Genomic DNA, 12,500 nt, shown 5'->3' on the forward strand with positions numbered 1-12,500 from the left:
CAGACAGAAAGTGTGTGTGTGTGTGTGTGTGTGTGTGTGTGTGTGAGTGCATTGATTTTGCCTAACAGTGAAATATGTAAGAGAGGAAAACAAGAACATAATGATAAAACATCATGAAAATTAAATTAAGATTTTTTTCTCCAGATAAATTGAACTCAAAATGTGACAAATGTGTCCGTTGGTTGGGTTAATTTTTTAAAGGAAAAAAATCTACATTTAATTTTTATTTTTTATTTATTTAATTAAACTAAACATGATCCATTTGGAACAATTTTAGTCCATGTTTTAAGATGGATGGATGCATAGAACGATAGATAGATAGATAGATAGATAGATAGATAGATAGATAGATAGATAGATAGATAGACATAGATAGATAGATAGATAGATAGATAGATAGACAGATAGATAGATAGATAGATAGATAGACAGATAGATAGATAGATAGATAGATAGATGGATAGATAGATAGACATAGATAGATAGATAGATAGACATAGATAGATAGATAGATAGATAGATAGATAGACATAGATAGATAGATAGACAGATAGATAGATAGATAGACATAGATAGATAGATAGATAGATAGATAGATAGATAGATAGATAGATAGATAGATAGATAGATAGATAGATGGATAGATAGATAGACATAGATAGATAGATAGATAGATAGATAGATAGATAGACAGATAGATAGATAGACATAGATAGATAGATAGATAGATAGATAGACATAGATAGATAGATAGACATAGATAGATAGATAGATAGATAGATAGATAGATAGATAGATAGATAGATAGATAGATAGACAGATAGATAGATAGACATAGATAGATAGATAGATAGATAGATAGACATAGATAGATAGATAGATAGACATACATAGATAGATAGATAGATAGATAGATAGATAGATAGATAGATAGACATAGATAGATAGATAGATATATAGATAGACATAGATAGATAGATAGATAGATAGATAGACATAGATAGATAGATAGATAGATAGATAGATAGATAGATAGACAGACAGACATAGATAGATAGATAGATAGATAGATAGATAGATAGATAGATAGACATAGATAGATAGATAGATGGATAGATAGATAGATAGACATAGATAGATAGATAGATAGATAGATAGATAGACAGACATAGATAGATAGATAGATAGATAGATAGATAGATAGACAGACATAGATAGATAGATAGATAGATAGATAGACATAGATAGATAGATAGATAGATAGATAGATAGATAGATAGATAGACATAGATAGATAGACATAGATAGATAGATAGAACGTTTATGATTATTATCGATGTTGAAAACAGTTCTGCTGCTGCTTCATATTTTTGTGGAAACTGATAGACTTTATGTTCCAGGATTCTTTGATGAATAGAAAAGAACAGCATTTGTTTCAGACAGAAATGATGTGTAAAACGCCTCTCCTGTCCTCAGGAACAACAGAGCTCCTCAGACCCCACAGGTTTGAGCACGTTTGATCAGTACAGACAGGCTGTGATGGGCTCAGACCTGAGTTGGCGAGTGCGATGGCCTTGAGCGTGACGAACTCCTCCTTCTCCACCTTCAGCTTCTTGTAGCGGCGCACGAGCTGCAGGATGGACAGGTACAGGTCCAGCAGACCCGTGAGCCGCGAGTGCTCCTCGTCCATCACGTAGTCCTCCGCGTACACCAGCTCGTCCTCGTAGGGCAGCGAGCGGAACACGATGCTGAGGATCAGGATCTCCATCCAGGCGCTCTGCAATAGACTCATCTGGTCTCCGAGAGACAGGCTGGAGAAACCTGAGAAACCAAGAGACGAGGCGTTCTTTAGTCATGACACAACTCCACTGAGAGCAGGCTGTGAGGGACACACGTACAGTTCGTATAACGGCACACACTAGATCACGTCATTTTCACAACTCACAACAGTTCAAACTGTTTCATGGGGTTTTTGTCAACTTAAAAATATGTATTTACATAAATATGTTTCATCGGTGTGTTAAACACCAATACAATCCACTGAACACACTGCACTTCTATCCCTCAATGCCTCATTTTCATTCCTGTCCAAAACGAAATATGCCGCTACTAAGGTCTGTATACGGGCAGCCCGGGGCTAGTTGTCACACATAGACTCAGATATCTATGAGGTTTTCACTCACAGTTGTTTTCTGACAGTGGTTTTATACGTTTAAAATTGGATATTTATTGTGATGTCTGTCCTCTAAATAAAAATTCAGCATCATCATATTGTAAAATTGGATACACAATACAATCGCACTGACATTTATTAAAATCATGCTTCATAATTTGTTCACTGATCTGCTGAAATGTCAACAATACGCTGTGTTAATGGCAGATGTCGTTGTGACAATGTAATCCCTCAGTGTGTGTGTGTGTGTGTGTGTGTCTGTTATTTATTACAACACCTTTTTTGATCATTGATATGCAATTTTCTTTTAGGATTATAACTACCAGTTCCTTCCTGGGATCCCCCATACAAGAAAATATATTGTTCAAGTAAATAATTATCAATTCATTTATATTAAACTATAGTATGGTATGAAGTAATTTAGTTTGATAAATGAGAATATTTCCTTATTTTCTCCAACTGGTGGACACTGAAGCGCATGTTTGATCCAGAAAGGCCAGAGTAACGCTCATATGAATGAGATAAGGTGCTCTGTATTCATGCGCTCTGACAGCTGTCAATAAACTCTTCAGTGATGTTTGCACATTATACGAGCGTCTGATGATTAAAATGATTCACAAGTGGACTAAAGCGGCGCTATCTCCACGCTCTCGATTAAAGAGCTGATAGATTACAGTATTGATCGACTCACCTGACCCCAAACCTTCATATGAATGGTGTTATTGAGGCCGAGATGAGCGGGCGATGTCTATCTGACGCTTCGTAGTGTTTGTGGGCCGACAGACAGAACGAGCCCGAGGAAAATAAGAAAGAGGGAAAAAGGGGAAGCTGAGTGTTTAATTTGCTTTATCAGCTGGGAGAACAGCTGGAGGATACATTAATTAACAGATTGCGATCAGGACTGCAGGCCCTTGACAATGTGAAGAGGGATCAATAAGGGCCTGGGAATGGAGGTGGCGGGATGAACGGGAGCAGCCGGAGAACAGGTCAAACATCTGCAGGTGCTCCTGGCCTCCCTTCATAAACACAACAAGTGAAATACTTCAGCGATCCAAGATTCGGTTCACACACTCCCTTCAGCGATCCAAGATTCGGTTCACACACTCCCTTCATAAACACAACACGTGAAATACTTCAGCGATCCAGGACTCGGTTCACACACTCCCTTCATAAACACAACACGTGAAATACTTCAGCGATCCAGGACTCGGTTCACACACTCCCTTCATAAACACAACACGTGAAATACTTCAGCGATCCAGGACTCGGTTCACACACTCCCTTCATAAACACAACACGTGAAATACTTCAGCGATCCAGGACTCGGTTCACACACTCCCTTCATAAACACAACACGTGAAATACTTCAGCGATCCAAGATTCGGTTCACACACTCCCTTCATAAACACAACACGTGAAATACTTCAGCGATCCAGGACTCGGTTCACACACTCCCTTCATAAACACAACACGTGAAATACTTCAGCGATCCAGGACTCGGTTCACACACTCCCTTCATAAACACAACACGTGAAATACTTCAGCGATCCAGGACTCGGTTCACACACTCCCTTCATAAACACAACACGTGAAATACTTCAGCGATCCAGGACTCGGTTCACACACTCCCTTCATAAACACAACACGTGAAATACTTCAGCGATCCAGGACTCGGTTCACACACTCCCTTCATAAACACAACACGTGAAATACTTCAGCGATCCAGGACTCGGTTCACACACTCCCTTCATAAACACAACACGTGAAATACTTCAGCGATCCAGGACTCGGTTCACACACTCCCTTCATAAACACAACACGTGAAATACTTCAGCGATCCAGGACTCGGTTCACACACTCCCTTCAGCGATCCAGGACTCGGTTCACACACTCCCTTCATAAACACAACACGTGAAATACTTCAGCGATCCAGGACTCGGTTCACACACTCCCTTCATAAACACAACACGTGAAATACTTCAGCGATCCAGGACTCGGTTCACACACTCCCTTCATAAACACAACACGTGAAATACTTCAGCGATCCAGGACTCGGTTCACACACTCCCTTCATAAACACAACACGTGAAATACTTCAGCGATCCAGGACTCGGTTCACACACTCCCTTCAGCGATCCAGGACTCGGTTCACACACTCCCTTCATAAACACAACACGTGAAATACTTCAGCGATCCAGGACTCGGTTCACACACTCCCTTCATAAACACAACACGTGAAATACTTCAGCGATCCAGGACTCGGTTCACACACTCCCTTCATAAACACAACACGTGAAATACTTCAGCGATCCAGGACTCGGTTCACACACTCACTTCAGCGATCCAGGACTCGGTTCACACACTCACTTCAGCGATCCAGGACTCGGTTCACGGCTCAGAGATTCACACACACAGTGCATTGATTCTGCTAACAGAGAATGAACGTTCTGGCAAGTTTCTCTCAAAGTTATGGACAAACGTTGGTCTAGTAACGTTAATAGAATGTTTGTTCAAAATGATCTGGTCTTTAGCAAAAAACGTTATTTATACATCGTTCATGGAGCTTTTGTCTGAAACATTTTCGTTGGATGTTCGTCTAACGTTTTTTAAATGTTACTACTTGTTTCAGAACGTTCGAATGTAACATTCCAATAATGTTTGAAGGATGATAAAACGAAATGTTCCCTAAACGTTCACTTAACCATTCACTTTATTTTAAAAACTGGACTTTAAACGGAATAATGAGACATAACGTTTCCATAACTTAATGGGAATGTTAACGAAACTTTCTTAGATTGTATTTGAAGAGTTCAGATGCAAAAGCCTCTAAGTGCCATCTGAAATTTTCTTCTAGAATGATCATTTTTATCAAGCTCGTATATTTAAGTTCAGTAATTTCACTTAAATGGCAATGAAAATTACCTATTAACTAAACGAGCTTGATAAAAATGATCATTCTAGAAGAAAATTTCAGATGGCACTTAGAGGCTTTTGCATCTGAACTCTTCATTTGTGTAAGCTGGTTAGAGCATGAATGATCACAGTTTTCTTTCACTTGAGTGTCTTTGACAGCACTGGCTTTGCTTATAGTTGGCATGAAACACTTCACTCCCCATAATACATACATATCTCTGAGTCACTAAGGAAATTCAATATGAAGGAAGGGTGGGACTTGATTTCATTCATGGAGAAAACTGTATGATCTTTACAACGAAACCGAATCAACACTGAACTGACTTCAGCTGAAAATAAGTGATTTTTCTTTTAGAGCAGAACTGAACTCTATTTGCATCATTGATCATTATTTTGCTGTTTATTACAGTGAAGCCGCTTTCAAACAATCAGCTCTATAGAAGACAATATTGTCATTTTTCAGCTCACTTCAGTTCAGTTTAGGAACAATGTCAATGTTGCAAAGTTTGTGTCATACAACGAAAATACATTCTTACGTTTTGCTAACATTCCCATTAAGTTCCCAGAAAATGTTATTTCTGAATGTTCAAAGCGTCCATTTTTTTCAAATGTTTTAAAAACGCTCTTCCTTGATTAGTTAAAGTGATAATGTTACTGAATATTAATGGTCTTTTAAACCCCAAAATGTAAAACAATTGATTGAATAGTGATGCATTTGATCATTTTGCTGCTGTTGAGTTTTTATAAAAGCTTTGCATTGTTCACAAGAATAGCTCTTACACATGGCTTATCTTCAAAGGAGACGGAGCAAGTCTTTACATTTTGACAGAAGATTATGACAATCATCTTTTGATTCTAAACAATAAGACTAGGATTAGGTGAGGAAACAATAATCCATGACTGTAAGAGTTGGGTGTTTAAGTCCAAGTCTTGATAATGTTTGTTAGAGGCACATGTGTTTTTAATCTCTCACTTCAGACGTTGTTTCTCATGTCTGTTTACACACGCTGAAGTGTTTCAGAGATCGCGGTTACTCTCGGTGGAAAAACAGCTGCCACTGTGATCTATCTTAAGCACTAGTAAAAAATGTAATCAGTTTTTAGCTTGTTTTTATGCAGCTCTATAAAGTTCATAGCTGGAAACATCTTCTGTGACAAAGAAAAGCCCGGCCGTCGCCCCGTGAAGTATTTCACGCTCGCTAAATCAAAGGCCTCAATTCTGTAAAAAGGCCAAAGCAGAAACCTTCGCAAAAAGGCTTTTTATGAGTCCGGCAGCCATTTTACAAACAAAATAACCATAAAAAATGACAAGTTTTAATCTGCCTGTATTCACAAGCCTATCGCGGAGATGTGTCGCTGTCAGTTTATGGCTGCGCTCTCCTCCTCCTCCTCAACTGATGGTCTGTTGGTGGAGTTTGTGTGAGTTTCACTGTCAATCAACGCCGTCTCTCGAAAGCAAACCCTTCAGCCCATGTCACATGATGCTGACAATAACAAAACATCGCTCTTAAGACCTTTGCATTACGCACATATGTTGTGTCAAACTATACATAGTTCCTACATGACGTCACAACATACGGGCATTTGCCGACCCGGTGCCATTTCTGTGGGCATGTTGTGGGCAGAACATTAGAAGAAGAAGCTGAAACGAGTTAATTTCGTGATAAAAAGTGAAAATGGTCATCTCCTGCTGGGTCAATGGATGTTCAAATCGTGCCGGAGGTTCAGTTAAATTTGGATTTTACAGTATACCCGTCATTAGACTTCATGAATGTGAGAAAACTAAGCTTTTGTCAGAACAACGACAGAGGTTATGGCTGGCGAGGATAAACAGGAAAGAAACTCCCTCAAAACACGCAAGAATTTGTGTTTTATTGCGAGTGTACACAAATATAAGTTAACACTTTGCAGTTTGAATGATGTCCTGTATGAACAAAATGACAAGGTATTAAAAACATACAAAAACAACATTGTTTCCACTGTTCGATCGCGCCCGCGCCTCTCTCTCTCTCACTCACACACACACACACACACACAGACAGACAGACAGACAGACAGAAAGCGTTAGCGCATACGGATCCACACCATTTATGACTGAAATTTTCGCATTGTACCTCTCTCTGTCTTATGTTAATAGAGTCTCTTTATAATCTCTGTCACTTTGTCTCTTCATGATTTTCGTAACATTATAAACAGAAAGAAATATTCTAAATTTGCTTGTAAAACTTCGTAAACACAGCAGCTTATGCCATCAAAGACGGCGTCTCCGGGGAGGTCACGTGACATTAATTGGCCTGTGGGAACTATTGGCCTATGTATATTCGATGAGAGTAAAGCACCGTGTTCTCGGGTCATATGACGAACTCATCATTAAAAAAGCACTTCTTTTAATGCCCACATCCACAAGCGTGTAGATATGAAAGCGATATTCTTTTAAAATCAAAGTACACAAACTTGAATTACACAGATACGCATCCGTGGATGGTTTATGCATTATTAATACATCAGTCCCGCAGCGTCATTTCATCAGTGTTATATCAGGAGTGAGATCAGAAATCACTGCACACGTTCAGTCTGGTTTGTTTTAATTAAGACAGAACACTAAATATTTCAACTAACAGATTAATATCAGCACATTTACACAATTGTTTTGTATTTCAAGTTTTCTAAAATGTTGTTAAATATGCAAATGAGGCATCTAATTAAAATACACACTAATTTGCATACGTTTTCAGAACAGAAATCCAGGTTCAAAATTCTTGTTTGATTTTGTTGACGTATTAGAGGTAAAGGGGATTTTGTATTTTGAAGTGAATATGCCTTTAAAGATATGCATTGTAATCGGGTTAATAAATGAATACCGTAAACAAGGTTTGTCTAGAAATGACCCTTAACTCACTATAAGAGCCACAGAAGTCAATGGACAGTCTCCACTGTGATCAAACCAAACGTGTGTTTGTGAGATTCCTCTACATTTCGCATGACATCATCAGCTGGGACCCAATCAATACATGTCTGCTCATAAATTACGCCGCTCCATAAATAATTCCTCACGTGCCTTGAGCTCATGCGTCTCTCTCGCCTCGTCTCACGCCAAAATACACATTCAAATAAAACTCGTTCAGCAGATTTCACCCGATACAACCACTATCATATCAGCCAGAGAAACACAAGACGATCCTTTTACAGTCTTATTAGGTTTGTACACAATCTGACACATATCAGATCTTCATAATTTCACAGATCTGCTCTAATTGTAAATGAATCATCAATGATATGATATGAATGAATCATTGTTACGTTATTCTAAAGATAAAATGTTCGTCTTTATAATATTTCTATTCCGAAATAGATAAACATCAATCTGGCAACGTTTTATGACGTTGGTTGTACGTCATGTATGTATTTGAAGTACATTTATTTTATAAGTATACCACAAATAGATTTACATATTGATGTACTTAATATAAATACCCTGAAATTGTACTTTTAGTACACTAAAGTTAAATACTTAAAGTCTGCTTTAGTAATCCAGAAATAGTGCTAAAGTTCAACTAAAGATATACTTCAGTATATTTGATTTTGTTAAAGTGGAACTATTGCAAGAATACTTTAGGTACACTTTAAAGGAGAACTCGGCAACTCTAGAGAACTCTAGTCACTTCTTCGCTGATTTTTCCTTTGTTGTCGCATGTTTTCCCCACGAGCTCCCCCTACAGCTGTGGGGCGTATATTTCACAACACGGTCGTAAAAAACTCACTTGCGGCGGCCTCCTCCCCCTCTCTACAGCTGCTCATGTGCGTTTGTTTTGATCGGAGCAAGCCAACTGTATCGTGTGGAGCTATGTCTATCGAGGTGGGTAATCTGGTAATACATGCGTGTGTGTTTATGTCGAATTGCCGTAAAGCAATTCGTGTTTCGCGCTCGTTCTCGCTTCTCACGAGACTTCCAATTTCTATCTTGCCGGGACGGTAGTCCCCAAGTTGCAAGGTTGGTTTTCCGCCTGGGAACGCTGGGGGGAGTGGGGAAAGTCACCAATATCACCAGAACAGGTTGTTTAACCATCCAAATGAATTCTAGACAGTTTTATTAAGTTAAAAAAGTTACCAAGTTCTCCTTTAAACATCTTGCCTTTAAAGACTGATATTATACAGAGATCATAATATCCTTACTAATAGTGATACTAAACACACTTTAGGCGTAATATTAAGAAATGTGCATTGTGCAATAAAGAAGCACTCCAAATAAAGTTGCATTATATGTATACCAGTAAGTCTCAAGCGATATGTCAGTAAATATGTTAATGGGCTTGTAGTACACCTAGTATGAAATAAATGTATTTTAAATACATTTTGGTATAGTTTTTTTTCCACTAGGGTTGCACCAGTTCTGACGCTGAAAAGTAAATGATCTATCACATTTTAAAATGTAGCAGGTTATGTTAAAAAAAGGAAATGTGAGATTAAAACACATTTGCTGAAGCAACCATGTAATTCTAGCCTGATTCTAGTAGTTTATATCATGACTTGCATTACAAGTGCAGTTCAGTACCAGGTGAGCGAACGAGATTCAGATTAGCCAAACACATGGAGCTGTTTGTGTTAAAAGTCAAAATTTGTTTACAAGTTATGTACTATAATAAAAGTGTTTTGAGGTCATAATATAGTATTGTGAAAGGAACTGTGCAAAAAAAGGTCTTAATCTGCACCTGTAATCATAGTTTGTGTGAAAAGGAATAACATTCCTTACATAGTGTTCATTTCAGTTGGAAACTGCAGTGAGTTTCACCAAACAAGCCTATTTTGTCAATTGTGTAAGTAAAATGGCTTCTGAGTGCCGTTTCATGTTGATTTAAATGGAGATCTATCGATACTTTACTAGCGGTGAGCGTCCCATCAGAACCCAGAGCAGGGCTACAGCTCATTTAGTCAGTGAAGCGTGAACTGTGTGACGTTTGCTTCTGTTAAATACAGTAATACCCTTGTCTTAATCTGCGTCCCGTGACCTTGTGACCGGCCCGCACCGCTGCGTACTCGTCCCCAGAGACGCCGGGCCTGACATGAGCCCTTCAGCTTGATGACAGCGTTAATCAGTCACGTAATTACACATCATTTATTTCCACTGCTAAACTGATTCTATGGTTCACGAGTGGCCGTGTAGTATTGACGGATCTGACCCCGCAACACCGCTTCCCCGAGGGATCGACTCCACGTGTCTTGATAACTGTAACGGACAAATCAACAGAACGGAGCCATGCAAAAGTGAACATTACATTTCAGAAGTGCGTTTTAGGAAAACGACGCAACAGGGTATCTGTGATACGAGTTTGCGTGTTCATGTCCTGTCCAGTACCTTCATGTTTTTACTCGAGTCTGACCTCGACGGACTGAACAGAACAAGTGAACGGGAGAGGATCACTACATTGAAGAAGGCGGAGCCTCACAGCCACACCCACCTATTACATCATCACCGCAGACCAATGGGAGTTCAGAGGTGTTCAACCAGACGGAGAGTTCACTTTGGCTTCGTCTACGTTAAACGGCGTTTTCGTTTAAAAGCGCTCTCCGTCCACACTGGCGCTTTCAGGCGTTTCAGTGCGGATGAGAAACTTTTGGAAAACGCCTGAAAACGCTAAATTCACCTTTACTGCGCATGAGTAAACCCTCACAAAAGCTCACTGAGATGATACTGACGGAAAATAAATGATAAAGTTATTGTGTAATTCTTCTGGCAGGATCATTTTATTTAGCAAAATATCTCCTCATTCACTGAAGCGTCCAGGTCTCACTCAGCATTATATGTTTGGTGTAAAACGCTAAAACTGCTCTCATGTTCAGCAAATGTGAGTGAATCCTGTCATCTTTGCAGGACTGTGATATGAAGAGTGTGGAAAGTAACATATTTTAGCAACTGTGTGAAAGTGAACAGCACACAACAGGCACAATACCGCTATAAACAATATCTATGGGTACAATATGTGTCACATGACTAAACTTACGTCACCTCTGTTTTTTCAGTCCACACTACAACACGAAACAGCGTTTTCAAATTTATCCACTTTGGAGAGCGTTTTCAAAAAGCTTTGTTTTCATTAATAAAAACGGCATCTCAGTGTGAACGAAGGACAAAATGGAGAGAAAAAGATGCATTTTTTTCCAAACGAAAACGTATTAGTGCGGACAAGGCCTTTGATGAGCTGTTTTGAACTCGCAAAACAAACTCCAAGCGAAATACACTTTGGCCTGATTTCTCTCTAAATTACGTCACACCGTTTCAGGTTAACTTGAAGAATATCAGGGTCTTTACAAGCCAAAATATCTGTGCGAGTGAACATGACTGCATCGTCTCTGCTCACACACTGGTAGTCGACACATGCTGGACCGCTAATGGCATGTTGACGATTAGTTGACGACTTTCCCGAGCAAGTAGTCGACTAAATAGCAAGCGCTAGAGCCAAGACTCCTGTCCTCTGCGGCAGACACCCCATCCCATCCCACGCATGGGTGGCCGAGGGGTCGGGTCCGGGCTTTGATTGCCCCATCCATCACGATGGAGCCCGTCAATGGTTAAATTGAATATACTAAGGCCTGTCGGTCGGTGTCTATATTTAATAAAGGCCGCTGATGAGGTGCTGATTTATCGGCCGGCAGTATTCACACTCCATTACAAGGAGATTACACAGCTCGAGCTGGATCAGCCTCGCCAACACAGCAAGGAGATTTCACCGTTTAATGACAACGAGAAAACAGCAAACCCAAGCCAGGGGAGGAGAGAGAGGGAGACGGGCGGATCCAAGAGGAATCGCTGTGTGTTCGAGGGGAATTATCAGGGGTTACCTGGATAACTGCACATGCGTTACCAAAGCAGTTTAATGCAGGTGCGCATGACTGATCATGAAAACTGTCCAAATATCCAAATTCAGTCTGGCTGGTCGAGGTGGTCAGGTGAGGACACATTAGACAAATTCCAGCGAAATTTTGTGTGCAAAAATGGGTCAATTATCTATTGTCAATAGGGTAGCAATGCATGAAGTGCATCTCAAACACTGCCCAGCATGCAATTTAGCGTTTTAAAGACGTCTAATAGCCGTCCAAAAACAGCCCTGACGTCTAGGCTAAAACAAGGCAAAATTTGGGCTGTCGGTGAAAATTTAATAGACGTCTAGCCATCGCCACAAGAATAGACTAGTCATCGATTAGATAACATGTCAATGAAATGAAACCAAACACCTTGTAATCACTGTTGACTTTGCTTACATGATGGAATATCAAAGATCTCACAAGTTATTTTGGCCGACACCAAATTCAAGGTTATTTTGGCTGGACGTGGGTTACTCATAGCCGGACTATATCGGGTCTATAGTTACCCGAGACGGTGAAATGACGGATATTGTTTGCTGGGAAATTACTTTCAA

General features: G+C 39.7%; 1 protein-coding gene across 2 annotated transcripts in view; it reads right to left on the reverse strand.

The window, feature by feature from the left end:
- esrrb (estrogen-related receptor beta) overlaps positions 1–12,500 on the reverse strand; it is a 128,326-nt gene that overhangs the window by 9,223 nt on the left and 106,603 nt on the right. For both annotated transcript variants that reach the window (XM_079853211.1, XM_079853210.1), the window contains exon 6: positions 1,552–1,821. In XM_079853211.1, coding sequence (XP_079709337.1) covers positions 1,552–1,821 — 270 coding nt within the window. The remainder of the gene's footprint in view (positions 1–1,551; positions 1,822–12,500) is intronic.

The sequence above is a fragment of the Squalius cephalus genome, assembly GCF_949319135.1.
Source record: "Squalius cephalus genome assembly, chromosome: 20".
Classification (NCBI taxonomy): Eukaryota; Metazoa; Chordata; class Actinopteri; order Cypriniformes; family Leuciscidae; genus Squalius; species Squalius cephalus.